The 20,160-nt window shown below is 39.3% G+C and overlaps 1 protein-coding gene across 3 annotated transcripts in view; it reads right to left on the bottom strand.

The window, feature by feature from the left end:
- The window catches only part of WT1 (WT1 transcription factor), a 48,456-nt gene that overhangs the window by 15,653 nt on the left and 12,643 nt on the right, over positions 1-20,160 (bottom strand). For 2 of the 3 annotated variants that reach the window (XM_082343804.1, XM_082343805.1), the window contains exons 4-5: positions 16,003-16,080; positions 14,900-14,950 (exon numbers count right to left, since the gene is read on the bottom strand). In XM_082343804.1, coding sequence (XP_082199930.1) covers positions 14,900-14,950; positions 16,003-16,080 — 129 coding nt within the window. The remainder of the gene's footprint in view (positions 1-14,899; positions 14,951-16,002; positions 16,081-20,160) is intronic. The other variant, XM_082343806.1, reaches the window with a different exon arrangement.

Raw genomic sequence — 20,160 nt, 5'->3', positions numbered from 1 at the left:
TCTTTTAGCAAGCTATCCTCAACTGTTGAAATCTTTTTGATTTGGCTTCCAAAGCATTTGCTTTCCATCCCATTTCAAGTTATCTCAACATTTGAAAAGCACCTTTTCTGTTTTCATAAGAGGAAAAACTCTTCCTTGCTGTTGTTGGGAACTATTATATTAACAATATGTATAGTTATTCTCTGGTAACCAAGGCAGTGATAAGATTCTAGAAGGTCTCTCCATAGGGCAACCTGAGGGAAGCCGTCATAAAGAATCTGGTCATTTAAATGGGGTCCAGTCCAACAGAGCATAAGCAGGAGTTAATCTGAGACAGAAAAGCTCAGGAAGATGGCAGCTGCCATTGGGTCCATAGCTATTGTTAAGACCCAGCTGCTAGCTTAAATGGTGGAGTGAAACCAAGCTTTACCCCCAAAGAGATCAGACTTTAAAAGTTCCAATAAGTATGCTGTGGATGAACCAAATAGGAATGAAGGTAGGATTCCTAGAGGTCTGAAACCATTAAAGGGCAAGGAGCTATCAGCCTAGAGAAGAGATTTCTGGGGCCAATGATATACCTTTCAAATAAAGGACAGAGCCCCGGAGAGTTGTGGGGCAAAAATTGGTCATGACCCAGAGACAAGGGTGTTATCATTCATGGAGCTGATATCAGAAAGCAGGTTCTAGAGCAGAGCATGAATCCCACCAGACCAAGCAGTTGAGAGACCCCGTATCTCCCTTAGGGTAGAAATGCATGCAGTGACTAGGTCTACCTTCCAAGCCAGATTAATGAGGGAAAAGTAAAGGAACCTTGGCACTACACACAGAAAGGCACATGAACCAAGCCTGAGTGAGGCTGGAATTTCTTAGGGAAAAAAACTGGCACTTTATAAAATGTTTTCATGTTTTTCTGTTCTGTTGCCTCATAAATTTCTCTTTGACAGTTAAGATACTGGACTTGGCTGAATGACAGGGGAAATGGATTTGTTGACTCTTTGGCCAAGATAATCAGGGAGAGCACAGGGAAGTACAGTTGGGTGTAATGAGGGCAGCCATGGGTGCAGCAGGTGGGGAGAAGAGCTAGTGGTAACCATATGGGAGAGGAGGCTAAGAGTAATGCAATTGCTTCTTCCTTCCTGCCCCGGAGCTCTGCACGAGAAACCACTCACCAGCTTGATAAAGATACTTAAGACAGATCCTTTGGTTTTATTGTTCAACTAGGCACAAATCATTCATTTAAGCACTTGGCCCATAATTATCTTATCCACAAGGACATCAAAATATAACTAAGCTATATGGGGAGCAAAAGTTAACTTTCAGATGTCTTTTTGCAATAAAGATCCATTACATTAGTGACCTTCCACTGAGACTAGTAATTCTAGAATAGACTTGAGCACTGCCTTGCATACGATTAACATACCTTCGTTCTTAATCTCTCTTTTCTCCCCCATGTGCTTTCCGAAATCCAGCTTAATAGCTTTACCAACAACTCACGCTAATCTCACTGCTCTATGGGTTCCAGAATCTACTGGGGTTTTTTTTTTCCCCTACTTTAAGATATTTGCCTCATTTAAGACTAAAACTAAGACAAAAGTCTCAACTCTTCTGTCACCTCTCTAATTCTCCATGAATTTCCAGATTATTGGCCAAGGGTCAATAATTTTGCTAAACTGGTCAGAATACAGATTTGGGTTTTTTTCCTTAAAGCAAAGTCACAAACTCAGGTACCTACAGGGACCAAGTAAGTGAGAAAAATAAATGACGAAGGCCCCGGAGAGAAAGATGGCACCGAACTGGCAGGGACAACCACCCCACCCCCTGCCCAAAGGAGGCAGCCAGGACCCCACTCTACCAGCCAAGTACTGTCGATCACATAAACCCAGTGTTGTCAGATCTTCCCAGTCTCCAGAAAAGTCAGAAATCAGGACTTTTATATGAGATCACCTGACTTTTAAATTCTGGCAAATTATTGAAATTTTAAAGAATCACTGCCAGGTCAAACGAAACGTACCTCTGGCCTAAGGGCCACCAATTTGCAACCTCTGCTTTGAAGGCTGAGCAGTGAAGTTTAAGCCGCAAACTGGAAAATTCCATCTGGATTCTGTTGCTTCCTCCTACACGGCAACAAAGTGGAGGTGGGGATGTGCCTGATTCTTTGAGAACTGAGTATTAGAAACTTCCAAACCCTTGAAAGCTTGAAAGGATGCTGTACTTGAACAGCAGGAATGGCCAGTGTTGCTAGAGCAAAATCCAGAAGTTACCATCTACAGGGGTCAGTGGTTTACCTCTAAATGTCACTGGTCCATTTGAAAGTAGGCTTAAGCACTGAGGTTACAGATAGAAAAATGCAGTTGCTGTGCAGTAAGTTGAAGTGTATCTATTTTCTACAGTTACTGTAACAAATTACCACAAATTTGGTGGCTTAAAAGGACACAAATCTATGCTCTTACAATTCTGGAGACCAGAAATCTAAAATCAGCCTCACTGCACTAAAGTCCAGGTGTTGGCGGGGCAATTTTCTTCTGGAGGCTGAGGCGAGAATCTCTTTCATTGCCTTTTTCAGTTTCTAGAACTCACCTGCATTCCTTGGCCCCTTCTTCACATCACTACATCACTCTGACCTCTTGCTCCCTGCATCACATCTCCTACTTGTCTTCTATAGTCAAATCTTCCTCTGCCTTCCTTTTATAAGGACAGTTATTATACTTAGGGCCCACTCAGATATTTAGGATATCTCCCCATCTCAAGATCCTTAACTTAGTCACATTTGCAAAGTCCCTTTTTGCCATATAAGGCAACATTCACAGGTTCCAAGGATTAGGACTTGGATATCCTTGGCGGTCATTATTCAGCCTACCATACCAAAGGAACTGGATTTATTTGGTTTCTTCCAGATACATTTGCCAGAGCTAAATTAACCTGGATCCTTTATCTCCAGATTAATCTGAAAAACTAGTCTGAAAGAACATGGGTTCTGCATCTGAAGGCATGTGTTCCAGGCCCAGTTCTATCATTTATTTGCTCTGTGGTCATGGGTGAGTCATCTAAACCCTCTGTGACTGAGATTCATCCTCTACAAAATGAAGCAATAACCTATTTCATACATTTGTTTGAAAACCAAAGAGCTAAGCTATATGGGGAGCAAAAGTTAAATATCACTCAGTAACTTTATCCTAACAAAATGTTCAGGTCTATGGTTATATGCATTAGGTGACTAACAACCACAGAAATTATTTCTTGTATGCTTCTTATAAGCCTGGTGATTGAGATCTATAAAACATATATTTTTATCCTTAGCACAACACTAGAAGTCATTAAGGGTATCACTCTAGGCAAATGACTTAGCCTCCCTGGCCTCAGCTTCATGTAAAATGAGAAAAACAGTATCCCCGCCATTAGACTGTTATAAGGTCAAATGAGATTAGGTAAGTAAAGCACAATGCTTGTTACATGGTATGCCCTCAATAAAGGTTACTTAATAGTATTATCCCCATTTTACAGCAAAGAATACTGAGGTTTAAGGAGAGATTGAGTTATTTGCCTAAAGTCAGATAGATGGCAAGTGGCAGAAATGGGGTTTGCGTCCAGGTCAGTGTAGCTCTTCTTCCTTCGAAACCAGCTAGACAATTCTGGTGGTGCAAGCCCATCCTGGGTTCACTTCTGTCATCGTGACACTTGAATAATTCCCAGCTCTTTTCTCCAGGGGTGTGAATGAAATTAGCTACATTTGAAGGCTTGAGAAATGCAGTAGGAGTGGGTAGGATAGGAGGATGGGGGCTGTGAGGAGGGGCAAGTTCAAATATGCACTCAGCACACTTCAGCTTCTGCTCAGAGGCACAATATTTATTTGGTATAAGAAAGCGCAAGGTAAACTGCAGGAAATGGCCTGCTTATGTGCGATAGAGCAGTTGAAACTGAGGACAATTTTTACAGGAAAATTTCTTTCTACCTAACTGGGAAAATAAACTAAGCAGAAGCAGTTATCAGCAGAGCATACATCTCGCCACTTCATTTCTGGCGGTGGCACGGACTGTACATTTTCCTAAACAGCTTTAAAACGCATTAAAATGTATCTTGAGAAAGTGTGCTCTTCCTAGACAGCTTTAAAATACATAAACATGTGACCTTAGAAAGTTTGTAAAAAGAGAAAAATGTCCCTCATATAACACAAATTATGAGCCCTATTCATGCTAAAAACTTGTACATTGAGGTTCGGCCCAGAGAAAAGTTAATGTTTAAAGAGTAGCTTCTTTAGAAATGATTAATTTTGATATTTCACAGGCACAAGAAGATTAATAAAAAGGAATTGAGGTTTTACACATGAGGAAAACCAGAGCTGCCCTGAAATCCCTTATCAACAGAAGAGGTTTAAAAAAAAAAAAAAAAAGAGCCTTTTGAGGGCAACTAGCATTTGATAAGAATATTCAAAAAGGGGAAACCACCACCTGTGATTTCTCTCTCCCACCTCTAACCTTTGGCCAGGTGGGCATCCCCCCATCTTCACCTCTGTCTTCTCACCTCTGCAGAATTAATCAGATTTAAAGGGAAGCACATGGGAAAACTTCATACTCTTGTGTATCCAGAAAATGGAATTTACCCATCAACCCTTCTTCTCTCTCCACCTTTGCTACTCAGGCTTATATATGAGATGCTTAGGTGCCTGATTCCTTTTGGTGTTGAAAATACATTTTGCAAAAAAAAAGAAAATACACTTTGCTGCCAGCCTTGAGAACCATCATCCCTGTCTAGTGTGCCAGTTTTGAGCAATGGAACCATGTTTAAAAAGTGTGCTTCCTTAAAGTTTAAACCCAAGAGATGAGACTGAACACACCACCACTCCTCAATTATTCTTGCCAAAAAAAAAAAAAAAAAAAAAAAGGAACCCAAATCTAATCAAGCCTCCAGATCTAACTACTTAATTATAGGAAATACAGGGCATGGACATCCAAAGTTAAAAGACTATAAGAGGAAGTGATCTGCCAAATCCTGACTGTGAGATATTCTACTGACCAATTGACCTGCCATCTTCAACAAATCATAGCATGAGAAAAAAAGAGGAAGTGGGGGCGGGGAGGGCAGTTACAGCATAAAAGAGACTTAAGAGAAGACAATCAACAAAATAAAAACCAACAAAACAATAAGCCTCTGCACAAATGCTCACCGTGCACAAGGATGAGCCAGAGACAGCTGGACTTGAACCGTTCAGTTCTAGAGGCCTTAGAGTCAAGAAGTCCCCACGGAAGCCTCAGTGGTCACATCAGAATGCTTGGGTTTAAAGCTTTACTTTAAAGCAAATGTAATTTCCCTACAGCCAGAGTAATTTCAAAACTCACTTTCATATTCATTTATAAAATCTGACTTGGGAAAATGAATAGATATAGAACTATCTTTTTGTACATATTCAGAGCTGGTGTCGACCTAGCACAACTACCTCTAGTTCAATATGAATGCTATGTTATTCTCTTGCCTGAGTGTTATGATCTACAGGCAATATTTAAATAAAATTCTGCACAAATATTATCAGCAATGCCATCGAGCCATCCTCTTTTCTTTGTGTGATTTAATCTTTTATAGTGGAAGTATAACAAATCAATGTATATAAATATATGTGACATATAATGTATACATATATGTATGCATAATATAACACATAAATACATAAGATAATACATATAAAGTACATATCAATACAAAAAACAAAGGATTACTCTGCTACTGAGAACATAAAGGGAAAGGCTGAAAGATGCAGTTTCTTTTACTAATCCAGCATAGAAAGTAGAATCTAAAAATGAAACGACCAAGTTAAATTTGACTGAGTTTAAAAAAAACACAAATAATATCTGTAATCTGATAACTTATGAGTATAAAATTTCCTCAGTAGTCTACAGAAAACAATCAGCCATATTTTTACTTGAAATATTTACTTTCCTCCTGCCCTCAGGTGTTTCATTTCAGTTCACACCTCAAGAAAAAGACACATTTTTTACTTTTAATTTAAATATATTGTATGTCACTTTTCATTAAAAATTATACTATGGTAATAATTCTAACTATTGTACTTTTTAATGAACACTTTTCCCATGAGCATTAGAAAGAAAGCTCCTCCCGCCCACTCCATCCTTCATTTATTTTCTATCCGGGTCTTGTACATCCCTGCAGCATCCAGCTCCACATAATATCTGGAGGGGAAGAGGACTCACCCCACTTTCACTAACTCTGACTTTTTAAGTTCTCTATTGAGTATGTTTTTTTCTTTTTGCCCACCGTCCTCTGGTAACACAGCCTCTTCTCCTTTCAGGGAACCATCTCTCTCTAATCCCACCCTCAGGCTCCAGGGGTGAGTACATGCCTATGGCCTGGCCAATCAGACCACTGCGTTCTCTAGCTACCCAATCCAGGCCAATCAGAGGCTTCCCTGGGTCTTTTGGTGGAGAAGAACCAATAGGGAGGCAGTCTTCTTGTGAAGCTGTAGGTGCCAAAAAACAGCTATTTTCGCCACAGTGAAGAGAGCCTGTCTGAGAGGACAGCCAGCACAGAGGAGAGCAAAGACAAGGGACAATGAAACAGTGTTCTAAAGACACTGTCTCAGCCCCTGAATCCACACATGGGGTTTTAAAACACAATACAATAAGCCACTAAATTTAAATTCCCTCTTTGACCTATGCCGGTTACAACTAGGGTTCTGCCACTTGCAATAGAAAAAGTCCTGATAATACATAATCTAACAGTTATCTAGAAGTAATTGTATTTATTTTTCAGCAAATATATCAAAACATGATACCTATAAGTGAGTACTGCAAAAGGTCCCTTCAAAGTATTACCTTTTGGGAACTCTGCTCAGTTTTAGGTGGCAGCCTGGATGGGAGGGGAGTTTGGGGGAGAATGGATACATGCATATGTATGGCTGAGTCCCTTGCTGTGCACCTGAAACTATCACAACATTGTTAATCGGCTATAGTCCAATAAAAATTAAAAGTTAAAAAAGTAAATAAATAAAAATAAAAACAGCCCTCCATCCACATTTCATGATAAGACACAAAACTCAGTGAAATGACATCAAGAAAAAGGTAAAAAATAAAAATTTTAATGTATTCATTTAAAAAAATATATTACCTTTTGGAAGATGCTCACTTGTTCCAACCATGCTAGCTATTATTGCTAAAACTTGTTCGTATTCCTCTTTTGTAAGTTTCTTTATAGTCACAGCTCGTATGTTTTCACATCCATGCAGCCTAGTTCTTAGCCACTATTTAATAGGGAATACAGGCTGAGTGGTTAACAGCCTGACAACAACGCTTGTATAAATCAGCCATCATGAACCATCAAGCTTTCCTCACCACTTGAAATGGTACACAAACCTCTTCCAACTGACTTTTTTCTCTTATTTCACACTCAGAGCAGAGCTAGAAGCTATTTTAAATCTAGTTTCCCATAACAGTTTGGGGAGAATACAGCTCCCCTCCAAAAATAAAACTCCACACTATTTACTGGCTCCTACTGCTGGGAAGAATATTTTTAGGCATGACTTTCCTTCCTACTTCAACACATACAAACATAGGAACGCACGTTCTCGTAGATCACCTCATCAGACCATATGAGAAATATCTGGATCTCCCCTTACATGCGTCTGGTATTGAAGTGCTAGTTCATCAGAATCCCAGTTTCATCTAACTCACTGGGTTCTAGAATATCAGTGCTTTGGCTCCATGGCCAGAGACTGCTGCTAGATTCACCCCAAGAACAGCTGTCCCAAATTCACGATAGATAAATTCTACACAGGGAAAAGAAGCAGGATCTTTTCAGCCTGGGTTCTCAAAGGCTCCCACCCAGCTTGCTCACACACTCTTAAATCTGAAAAATTTGACTCAACCATTCTCAATTACTTAAAAAAAAAAAAAAAAAAAAGTCCTGCCTGAAACCCCAGAATCAAGCACAGCGCTCTTAAGACTAAGCCCTTTTCTGCTTCTCCACTTGAAACGGAGGTTTGTACACGTGAAGGCCACGTGCATAATCATCTCTACCAAAGGCACAACCTTTCAGCTGACATTAGTAACACAACAAAGTATTTCAAGGTAAAGAAACAAAAGAAATACCTTGTAATACATTCATAGGAATCACACTCATTCTCAAAGAGATTTATGAAGCCAGAGGCATTACTGTTAAAATTCCCGAAAAGGAGAAATTCAAAATAAGGAACATCTGATATACAAGACTTGAAAAAGAGTTGAGAAATGCCATCCATGTTCTTGAAGAAAGGACTAGCAATTTTTCAAAGGTCAAAACTCTCCAAAATTAATTTTTAAACCTGATGTAATTCATTCAAAATTCCAATTAAGAGTTTTATAAAATAAACTTGTTACTTTAGAATGGGTCTTTATTTCTAAAGATAATATAGACAGTTGCGATATACTCTGCACTGTTTCCTCTATTCTTAACATCTCACATTGGTATGGTGTATTTGTCACAATTAATGAACTAATATTGATAAAGACTTTCTTTGAAATTAACAAAATGAATCTAAAGTTCATCTTGAAGAATAAACAAGAGATAATAGCCAGAAATAGTTTGAAAAAAGAAATACAATGCTAGGGAACTTTCCTATCAGGTATTTAAACAGACTATAAAATTATAGCAAAGAAAACAGTCTGATGCTTGACAAAAAGAGCCGGACTGATCAAAAGAAGAGAATAACGAGTCTAGAAATGGATCCAAGGAATTTGATAGGATTCAAGAATTGATAAAGGTAATATACGAAGTTAATGAGAAAAGGATGGATTATTCAAAGCAGTTTGGGGATACTGGCTAGTCATCTAGAAACAAATCAAGGTGGAATCCAATCGCAAAATAAATTCAGAATAAATTAAATGTTTAAGTGTTAAGAAGTCAATCAAAAAATATACCAAAATACAGTAAGTAAATTTTTTAAAAATGGGGGGACTTCCCTGGTGGCGCAGTGGTTAAGAATCCGCATGCCAATGCAGGGGACATGGGTTCCATCCCTAGTCCGGGAAGATCCCACATGCCGCGGAGCAACTAAGCCCATGCGCCACAACTACTAAGCCTGCCCTCTAGAGCCTGGGAACCACAACTACTGAGCCTGTGTGCCACAACTACTGAAGCCCGCGTGCCTAGAGCCTGTGCTCTGCAACAAGAGAAGCCACTGCAATAAGACCGCGCACCACAACGAAGAGTAGCCCTCGCTCGCTGCAACTAGAGAAAGCACGCGCGCACTAACGAAGACCCAACGCAGCCAAAAATAAAATTAAAAAAAAAAAAAATTGGATATTTTTTGGATTGGATTGGAGAAATCTTTTCTATATAAAAGCCAAAACCTTGTAACTATGAAACATAAACTGATAATTTTTACTATGAAAATAAAAATTCCTGACAGAAAAAAAACATTAATAGTTAAAATACAAACCAGATAAAACATTTGCAGTACATATGACAAGCAAAGGGTTAATATCCTTAGAAACAAAGATCTGTTGTAAACCAATTTACTACTAGATGAACTATCCCAGCTCCTAGCTAACCAACCCCAGTTGCCCACGGAGCCTCTTCTCTCTCAAGGACCCTGTTCCAGCAATTCTATCCCCTCCCATCATTAATTATTTTCCCTCTTCTTGAACATTCTCAACAGCAAACATGCAGGTACTTCCATCTAAATATAGATAAATCAAAGCAATAAAAAACCACCTTCTCCCAACCCTCTTTCCCCATTGAGCTAGAACCCCATTTCTTTGCTCCCTTTTGCTGCAAAACTCCATGGAAGTGTGTTGACTTAATACAATGTCTCCAGCTTATCTCCTCCTATGATCTCTTAAACCCATCTCTATTAGGCTTTTTCCCTTTTCCTCTAAACTTTTCAGAGGCAACTACAGTTAATAGTTCAGTAAATGTTTCCAGAACTTCTTCTCTGCAGATACAAATATACCCCAATATGTTTAAAAACTAGTTATCTCTGTGTGGTGAGATAACAGATGACTTTTCTTTTTTTCCTTTATAATGTTTTGGTACTGTCTGAATTTCTTCAATATATAATAAGCCTGTGTTACTTTTATAATCAAGGGGAAAAAAGTTGTTTTCATTTTGATAAAGTCACTATCTTAGCCTTAAGAACACTACATCTGTGGCTTTGCTTTTAAAATGAAGAGTTAGAAATAAAACCAGAATAAATGAAATTGTTCACTTTTAAGAGGAAAAAAAACCCTACTAAAATAAGCAGTAACCCCTCATTCCAGAGATGCATTTATTTGGATGACTTTTTATGAGTGCAGCTTCTATATTGACGTCTTTCTAGCTAGAGGTTATGATTTTTTTCCTCGAATAGATGACAGGGAGAAGGATAAATGGTGAGCAGAGGGTCTCAGAAGGGCCTATGATGGGATCATAGACATGAGAGGTCCAAAAGACACCTTGAGGTCATGAAAGAGATCCTCCACTCATCTGATATAACTTCTCGCCCTCCAACACACACACACACACACACACACACACACACACACACACACAAACCCTTTATCAACAGACTGGAGCCCTCATTAACCCCTCCCTGCACCGAGTCCACCATGCTCCTCATTCCCAGCTTGACCCCCTTCATCACCACCTTCCTTTGCTATCTTTCCTGCTTGGCTTCTTTCTTCTCCTGACCTGAACAAACCTGTTATTCATCCTCCCATTTATGAGATAAAACTAATTCCTTGCTTTAAAACAGAACAGTTAGAAACATAGTATGGAGATGATAAGTCTACAAAGCCCAAAATACTTTTTAAAGTGAAGTATTTTTAAGAGGTTGAGAATATTTTCAAAAACACTCTCATGAAGGTCGAAACACAGAACTCGGCAATGGCCTATAGGAGTGCAGTTGCTGAATTAGATCTAAGCCGAAGCCAATCATTTGTTATAAAAAAGAAAAGGACACAAATGTATACCGATGCATGGCAAAAGGTCTGAAAGTGTATGCAACATAATATTAATAGTAGTTTCATCTGGGCTACTGGGGGGAGTGTTAATTTCCTTTCCTATAAAGTTGTATTTTCTAACTGTTCTATAATTTATACATATTACTTACATAATAAAAAAATTAAATACATGAATTGAATATAAGCCCAAAGAGAAAAGAAGGGGAAAGACAAAAAGCTAGGGAGGGGAAAGTAGTGGCAGGGAAGTGAAGTGAAGGCAAAGAAACTACTGAATTAGTCCACATTGAGAGGTACAGGGGAGACAGCTCTAAATCAGAGTCCCCATCTTTATCCTGCAAACCCGGGAGAGTCCCCTGCTTTGTTCTGGTAAGTATGGCTAACAGACTCTAGCCAAGTCCAGCACAGTTGAAATGCATAAATGTAACCATATAAAAGAAGAAATTAACAGCTTTATCCTGGGAGTGGAAGTGGAGGAGTACCCTCAGGAATGCTGATATTCCCAGAGCTGCTTCTCTCCACCTTTGTGTTTTCATCACAAGCTCCAGGAGCCCCTGAAAAGCAAGCTATCCATTTTCAAGAAGTAAATCTCTTGGATGAATACCTTCTGTTCACTAGCTGGAGAGGAAAGGTGCTGGGCTGTGTATTGGAACTCCAGCTATCTCTTCTGGCACAGGTTCTCAGGGATGAGACCATGTCTAGTGGGGATTTTCTCCAGATTCGACAGCCTTGGCCCTACCAAAACACGCAGCTTTGTTTTCACCATACATCACTCAACCTGAGTCTTTCGTTTTTCCTTTCAAGCATCCACAGGTCAAATACTGTGTGTTCCCAATGGTCTGAACTTCTTGGACCAGCAAAGGGACATTCATTTTGCTCAGCACTCCTTTCACATTTCTATTGTGTTCGATTTCCCACTCCCCCTACCCAAGTCCCCAGAGAATAACTTCTTCCTTGTTTTAATAACTTGGACGGCACTCAAGGTTGATGTGTTTCTCCATTTTGCAGGATATTTTCTTCAGAAGAGACAAAACAGAGGCTGACAGAGTAGCCGGGCTTGGGAGCAGCGTTAGGAAATCAGCAGGCGTTAGGAACACACAGAAAATGATTCTAAAGAAATACAAAGCAGACTGCAATGCGAGGCACCATACACAGAATTATTCATAAAGGTGGACTAGTGCTTAGAAAGATTCCCCTCCAATTTTTTCTCCCAATGACCCACTTAGAAAATATAATTTCATTTGTTTGTAAGGAAAAGGGTCAGAGTTAAGAAAGTGGCTTCATAAAGTACCTTCTCTTCGACTTAAATTGAAACACAATATTCTCCCATTTGAGGTCATAAAAGTAGCTCTGATCCCTACGGGCACGCAGAGATTAGAAAATGAGTAAAGGGAGGAGGAGAGAGGAGTAAATCAGTGGTAAGATTCCCTCCTCCCCACCCTGTTTCATGTTTTCATCTCGTCTTGCCCATGTCCTCCCTACAATCCTATCCCCACCCAGTATAATAACACTGCTCCCCAACGCCTAACGAAAGATGTCTCTGTGGACTTGCTTAAGCAAGGAAACAAGCTCACTCTTTTTTTAAAAAGTAAAATTCTCAAGAAAAGGCGATGTGAACAAATATTTAGTGGGCGTTAGTGGGAGGCACATGATCTTTTAATAAAAACATTATAATGCCTCTTTTTTATGAGTGATTTAGAAATTATATCCTTTTTCTCCAAAACATGACTCAAACCTCCAGTATTCATGTTACAGATCTACCTTGTCACCATGATTTTTCTTACTACTGATTTCAGATAGTGTCCAGACACTAGTAACAGATAAATGTAAAAACACAGTTATTTCTCTTTGTCTTTCTTCATGGAATATCTTTTCTCAAATGTATTTTCCGTATTAACAGCATTTTCATACCATGGCAAAGGAAAGCAAATTTGGTACAGAGAATAAAGATACCTACCCAGATTATGTACCCCCTGGGAAAAAACCACTTTCTACTGGGGTATCAGCTTCAATTGAATCCAGTTCTCTGCTGTTCATGGGCTTGGAGGAAAGAGCTAAGGAGTCACTATTTTTAGAGCTAAGAGAGGCAAACTGTGGGTCATGATCTATTAATGAGTTGTAAAATCAATTTACACATCTCAACCAGCATTTTTTAAAATGATATGTAATAAAGTAGAAAACATCAGTATGCACAGCATGTAGTAAGTATCGTTTTGTGAAAACTTCTACGTGTGTGGGTACATCTGATCTCAGTGTAAAAGGTATTTCTAACTGTGGTCGCAGTCTAAAAAGTTTAAGAAACTCTAATCTAGGGCCCAGATACTGGAGTCAGACAGAAGTGGGTTCCAACGTGGCTCTGACCCTTACTTGCTAAGTGAACTTAACCTCTCAAGCCTCCTCATGTGAAAGATGGGTGTGAACATAATACCCTAGGATTGTCATGAGATCAAAAGAGGAGAGGTATATAAAGCCCTTCACACCCTGCCCAATAATGTTAACAACCATCTTCAGGTAAATGTTCAGCTCACACTCAGAAGCAAACATTTAGTTGACTTACAACATGTGCTAAAGGGATAAAAACACAGTGTGAGAGAAGATATTAGGAAATTAGACAGTTGTAATGTTTTGCTCTCCAAAGAGTTACTCTTCTATAAGACTATCTACTGGAGGAGTCCTTGATGCTTTTTATACAACTCTCTGAATAAAGTATTCAAGAAATACATTTTAATTTCAGGAATCCTTTTCCAAAACGTAAGCACCAGATCAAGGAAAACACTTCTAGTTTTTGTTTCTTTCACAGGATTGAACAAAACAAATTATATGCATTTTGTGCTTCATCTTTGTAATATAGCTTCTGACTCCCTAGCAAGTGACTAATATCATGTGTCTAAAGATCTTAAAAGGTACCAAAATTATCTCACCTATGGAAAGACCCAGATTCAAATACATGCCAAGATTCTTTATATGTAATTTTTGCAATTAAGCAAATAAACTAACCCTGTACTCCAGCATGAAGAAATTTTAAAAACTGAAAACATACTACTCACTTCACAATCATGTTCTATCTATTCTTGGCAGGTAGTTTGGTGAGAGTTACTGAATTCTGATTACAGTAGAGAGAAGAAAAGCAAGGGATCCAGAAAGAAAGGCTGGGACCACGAAACATAGGACAAGTTTTGAGTAGGTGGAAAGATACAGTGCTAAAACTGTCAGCAGCCCCTTGTGCTGTGGGGAAGTGGGGAGAGAAAAAAATCCAAGTCAATAGCAGGCTTTTTTACTTTTGGGTCTAGAGAGACGAAGTGGAGATTTGGTTAAAATAGAAAAATTGGGGGCTGGGGGTGGAAAGAAGGATCTAATAGTGAGTCTTAGAAGATGAAAAACAACTTCACTAATCACTGAAGGATGATCCAACAAACAGGACTGAACCAACAAAAGAAAGATGAGAAGAGGGAGGCTGGTTTTGGTGTTTAAGCAGAGAAAACAAAATCAAAAGAAACAGTTACAGAAATGTCCAAGGGTGCAGGCTATAATAAGGCTGGGGAAAACACAGATGTTTAGGAATTTTCAAAAGTCTTTGCAGAAAGTCTGGCCATAGACTTGGGGTAAAAATTAAGTTCTCCCTGAGAGATTTAAAGGTAAATAGAGAAAAGGCTGAAAGATTTGACCGATCTAACAGGAATATGTGTAATGCCGCAAATTTCATATTTTTTGAAACGTTCACCAGGAAATGAGCAGGGTTGCTACAGCATCATTTTTTTAATTGTTTTCCAGGAGTGTGTTGATGAGAAATGTCACCACCTCCATTTTTACCCACAGTATATCTACAATAAATAAGAGGAGGCAGAGAGAGACAGAGGGAAAAAATGAATAGATTCTTCCCATCCCTGTGCACCAACTGCTACCCTGATTACCCATCATCAGTCCTAACTCCTGCATCACCCCAGGTGCCAGTCAACAAGGCCTATGTCATTTGCTTTGCCATCATCGCATTGTCCACTCACTTGCTCTGCCCTTCTGTCCATTTCACTGAGCTGGAGCTCCCAGCAGCAACTCTAGAAGAGAAGAAGAGGTGGGGAATGGGGACTGGAGCATGCGTGGCTCTAGCAAGCCCCCCAGATCCCACAGTCCAATGAGAAGCCACTAAATACACAGAGATGTAAAGCCAGCTGTCTAGTCAAGAGTGCTGAACTGAGTCCTCGATCCCACTGGGGCTGATGGGGTGGGGGTGTGGAAGGCAGCACAGGGAGGCTGGAAAGAGCCTTTGCTTTGGAATCAGATCTGGACGTGGAATCCCAGCTCTACCACATAGCATGATGTGAATTTGGGAAGTTACTTAATTCTCTGAGCTTGACTGACTTATTTGGAAAACAGGATAACAGTACCTAGGCATCATAATGCCATCAGGAAGATTAGATGAGGTGACCTAGACGAGAACCTGATACACCACAGGTGCTTCATGACTGTCACATCCTACTGCCCACCAACTCAGATTCGAAACCAAAAGTGAGTTCTTTTACTGTTTAAAGCAAGTCCCACCTGCTTTATTTTTTTCACTTCCAGGTGCAAAGCATTGTCCCTACCTATGTTTGATTGCTATGTTCTCCCTATTCTGGTTGTGTATCAAGTGTGATAAAAGTCTGTTCAGGCAACCAGGTGTGAACACGTCTGACTTTGGATGGTCCAAATCATCTTCACTCAAATAGGAGTTTGGATCCTGGACTTTGTAAACTCAAAGCATTTCCTGATAAGATAATGTAATGATTAACCTCTGTGATATCACTAGCAAAACACAAACATTAAACAAGTTTGAATGGGCACAAGTTTGAAGAACTCTAAAATATTCAATAAGGAAAGGCCATATTTAATTTTCCCAGTATTCTCAACCCCCTTGTTCTAGACGAGAACATCCCCTATTTATATTCCTAAAAATTTAATACTGAACAACACTGACCAACTGGGAGAGGGAGGAAAGCATCTTAATTCTACAGAGAGCCATGCCTATTCTTCTAAAACTGTACTCTCTTCATACGGTATAAGGACCTTTAAAATGGTTCAAACAAGTGTAAGTTACTGTTTAAGGGAAATGGAGTAGAGAAGACCTTACCCCTTTAATGTGGCTCCTAAGTTCATCTGATTCCAGGTCATGCATTCAAGTTGGGAGGTCATTTGGTATAAATTGTCACTGTTAGAAAAACATTCAGAGTTAGAAATGCATAATACAAAAGACATATATATATGCAACTGTTTCTCCAAAAAGCAATAGACTTTTAACTTTTCTTTACAATGAAAGCCTCCACATTTTCCAGAATGACAGAATACACGAGTCTGAAATGATTTTCATTTCATCCCACTGATCTCTGCACGTCATTCACTTCACACACAGCAGAAAGGATGTGAGAATAATTTGGAAGCCTTTAAAAAACCTTAGTAGAGCAAACACTGAAGTTTCTAGAGAGGTACTAAACCTCTGAAGGGAAGAGGCTAAAGGGAGTGAAACTTTGAAAGGCAACACAGGCTGGATAGCTCAACATTAAAGTTAAAAGCCTGCAGCTGAAAGTAAAAAGACAGCAGATTAATTATTCGTGAAAAGGCCATTAAGTTGTTTTAATCAAAAGGATAAGTATCATGTGGATTATGAGGGCCTGAAAAGTCAAAGAGTGATGGGTGATGGATGGTCTAATACTCAAGGATGTGACAAGCAAAAGAAAGAGGATGATAAACTCTAGATACAACTGAAGGAATCATTCTCTATAAATTTTATAGTCACGGAGTTTTTTTTTTTTAAAGCCCCCAACTCAGTTCTATATTATATGAGGGAAAACAATGGCTGATCATTTACATTAAGACCCCAAAGGAAAAATGTCCCACCATATAAACCAACCAAAAGTTTTTCTCTCCCTTTTTTTTTGCACATACAACTCTTAAAAACATCATTATTACATATGTTTTAAAACACATCTCTAAATGCATTATAGAAGAGCTATCACATCTATTTCCTGGAATAACACTCTTGTCAAAGTATCCTGCATGCACGACTCATGAACATCTTTATTATATGCTTTTATGTTTATTAATTTATTAATTTTATATTTATCTCCTTCCTAAAAAACTAGCACATAACTCAATTACCAGAAATCCCCTAAGTAACCAAGCTCATCTAGGAATAAATGTAGTTCTGAACTGAAATGGTTAATTATGAAATTTGAGACCCAAGAGATTAATGGTTTGTCTGGGAACGCTTGGTCTAAACACATTACAGAAGAACATTTCCACTCCACCGTCACAGCAGAAGGGAAAGAAGGTAAGAAGCTTTCAGTATGTAATGTATGATACCAGATTGCAAATTCTGGACAATATCCACCTTGTCACGGCATTCCTTTGGACTGCTTCATCCATCGGGCAGAGGTAACACCAAAGTTTAATTAAGAGAAGGTTCTGTAAGGCCAGCCAAACTGAGGACTTGTGGAGGGGTGAGGGAAATTACAGTATTTATCCCTTGGAATAAATGAACACCATGCTCTCTCTCAGCATAGCTTGATAAATCATGGTGGAGTCCATCTGCCTCTCATATAATCACTGAAAATTATTTGGAACTCCTTAGTGGTGGGTACACAGGATAAGGAGGAAATCAGATTCCAGGAGGGAATTTTACGTATGAAATGTGAAGTGACTTCAAACTCGAAGTACGTGTAGTTTCATTAGTCAGTGCATATCTGGACCCCATCATTCATCCCCGTGTCTGACTGGCTATTATGCTACTACAATATCCTACATATCAATGAAAAAAAAAATGATTAGTCTCTCCTGCAGCTTCCCTGTTCTCAGCAGCGGCCGGTGCTGGTCTGTGCCACTACGTTTCGCAATTCCACGAATTCTTGCTGTAAGGCCAGTGTAATTAATTCCTGAAGGACCCCAATTTTTATTAGAAGTGCCAGCCTGCTGCATTTAACATGGGAGAGTTTCTTGAACTTTCTTTGGGCTGACAGTTCATTAATAAGCGGCCTCCTCCACAATCTCTACTGGTTTTTGTTCTCCTGCGCCTTTTCATCAGGCAATCCATTTATTAATCTTGCCATTAATCTCAGCCAACAGGCATTGTATTCCCCAGGCAGCTCTCTATTTTTGTCACTGATTTTAAAAAATTGTTCACCAACTAAAATCACTCAGCCCCAGTTGACAATTTTCCTAGGTCCTATTGGGATGTGGGATCTTTCTGAAATTATTTCCTCCTTGCATAAGACTAAGAACACTAATTTTCAAGAGGTCTGAGAAGCAAGATGAGTGACAGAAGTTTACACACATGGGTCAATGAGTCCCAAATATCTAACTTTATGATTTAGGGATTTTCTCACAGACTTAAAGAATAGTCCAGCAGATTCCTAAAGAGAAAATCATTTTAAGGACATTTTCTTGGCCCCCAGAAAGCAAACCTTCTAAAATACAGAACCTATGTCTTATATATGTATCTTCCTAGTGGGTGCTTGATAAATACTCTCTACCACACTGCCCAATATGGAAGCCACTAGTCAGACATGGCTATTGAGCACTTGAAATATGGAGAGTACCACAGGTTGAAATAAGATTTGGGCTTTTGAGGTTAAATAGAATATTTTAAAAATTAATTTCCTGTTTCTTATGTTTTTTAATGTGGTTACTAGAAAATTTCAAATTACATAGATGACTTGCATTATGTTTCTATTGGACAGTGCTACTCGGTAAATTTTAAGACCTTGAGCATATCAGTTCAGCTCTCTGCACCTCAGTTTTCTCATCTGTTAAATGGGAATATTAATCTCAATCAGTCTAACTTTACTGGGATGTTGTGAAGCTCTAATACTGGCTCTTTCAAGACTATACAGATAATATATTTTAACTTTTTCTAATCCATCAAATTTTGTATAGTACATTCACACATCACCAATACTCCTCACAACAACTCTGTGAGGCAGGTGTAATTATGATTCCCATTTATCAGAGGAGGATGGGGGCTCAAGGAAGTGTCTAGTGCTGACTTGCCTGATGCCCCCACCTCTACCCTGCCAGGCCCCTTTAAAGGCTTCCTGGCATTATTTGACCTCTGAGTCTTGTCCTCTCACTACCATTTAAATGATAGTAAAAATAATATAGTAATACAAACAGGAGTCTGGAGGTGAAAGAGAACATACTCAAGGGAGCATCATGACCTACTCTGTCTCCAAGATGTGGTGTCCAACCACATCCTCTTCACCTGATTAAGAATAGTGTGCCAAGATCCCAGTAGGACCCTCACTTCGATTTCAGTGGTCCTGATAGCTCAGCTTGCAAATCCGCATAAGGGGAGAGAAGGTGGAAAGGGCCAATGGGGAAGGACTTTCAGAAAATCCCCAAGCAAAAACCAAAAAAGAAAAACAAACAAACAACAACAACCAGCAAATAGGTTTCCTGAGGCTGGCCATAGGATCAGAGCACAATTTTAACCACATCCTGCCTTCTGTTGGCTGCGGCTCCTCAGCAGCTCAGTCAGTCGGCTTGGCTGGCACCACCTTTCAGCTGGATGACAATGACAGTAATGACAATAGCTGCTGCTGGGAGAGGACAAAATGTGAATTTGAACTAAAAATACTGGTCCCAAGCATGCTCAAGCTCTGATCTCTTTGGGTAGTTGGTCAACACCCAGCTCTCATCATGAAAACCCACGAAAAGAGGCAGCACCAGTAAAGGAAAATATGACCCCTGGAAAATAAAGCATCTAATTACTAAATAACCACTGTAGGTGTCGACCACCTCATTCCCAGAGGAGATCAGATAAGCAGGTGGTTTGGCTCACAGTGACCACAGTGGTCATGTAGGCATTTCAGCTCCCAGCTCCCCATCTAACTCTGTCTGTTTGGAAGTGAACTCTGAAATTGCTGGCTGCCAAAATATATTCCAAAAGTCATGGTGTCTTTTATATTTTTAAGTAGATCTTTAAACAGAAAAAGTCACTGGTTTCCTATGTAAGAAATGTTTGAAGCTGGAAGCAAGGGAGAGAGGAAAGAAACTTCTACAACTGGGATTAATGCAAGTTGGAGTAAAATAAAAGGAAGTCAGTCCTAGCAAAAAGGGGAACTTAAAAGGAAATCAGTAGTAGATCATATAGAGTTTGCTTTGGCCTGGACTGCAGTATTACTGAGTTCTTGACCTCTGCACAAAAAGAAAGGAAGAGAAAAGCTCTCGGCTATTATCTGGACCAGAACTCCCCCACTCTTCAAATGCATGTGTAATTCAAGTATATTTTCATCTT

The sequence above is a fragment of the Balaenoptera borealis genome (genome assembly GCF_965194805.1).
Source record: "Balaenoptera borealis genome assembly, chromosome: 11".
Classification (NCBI taxonomy): Eukaryota; Metazoa; Chordata; class Mammalia; order Artiodactyla; family Balaenopteridae; genus Balaenoptera; species Balaenoptera borealis.
The sequence above is the reverse complement of the archived record's forward strand: the minus strand, read 5'-3'. Positions and strand labels throughout refer to the sequence as shown.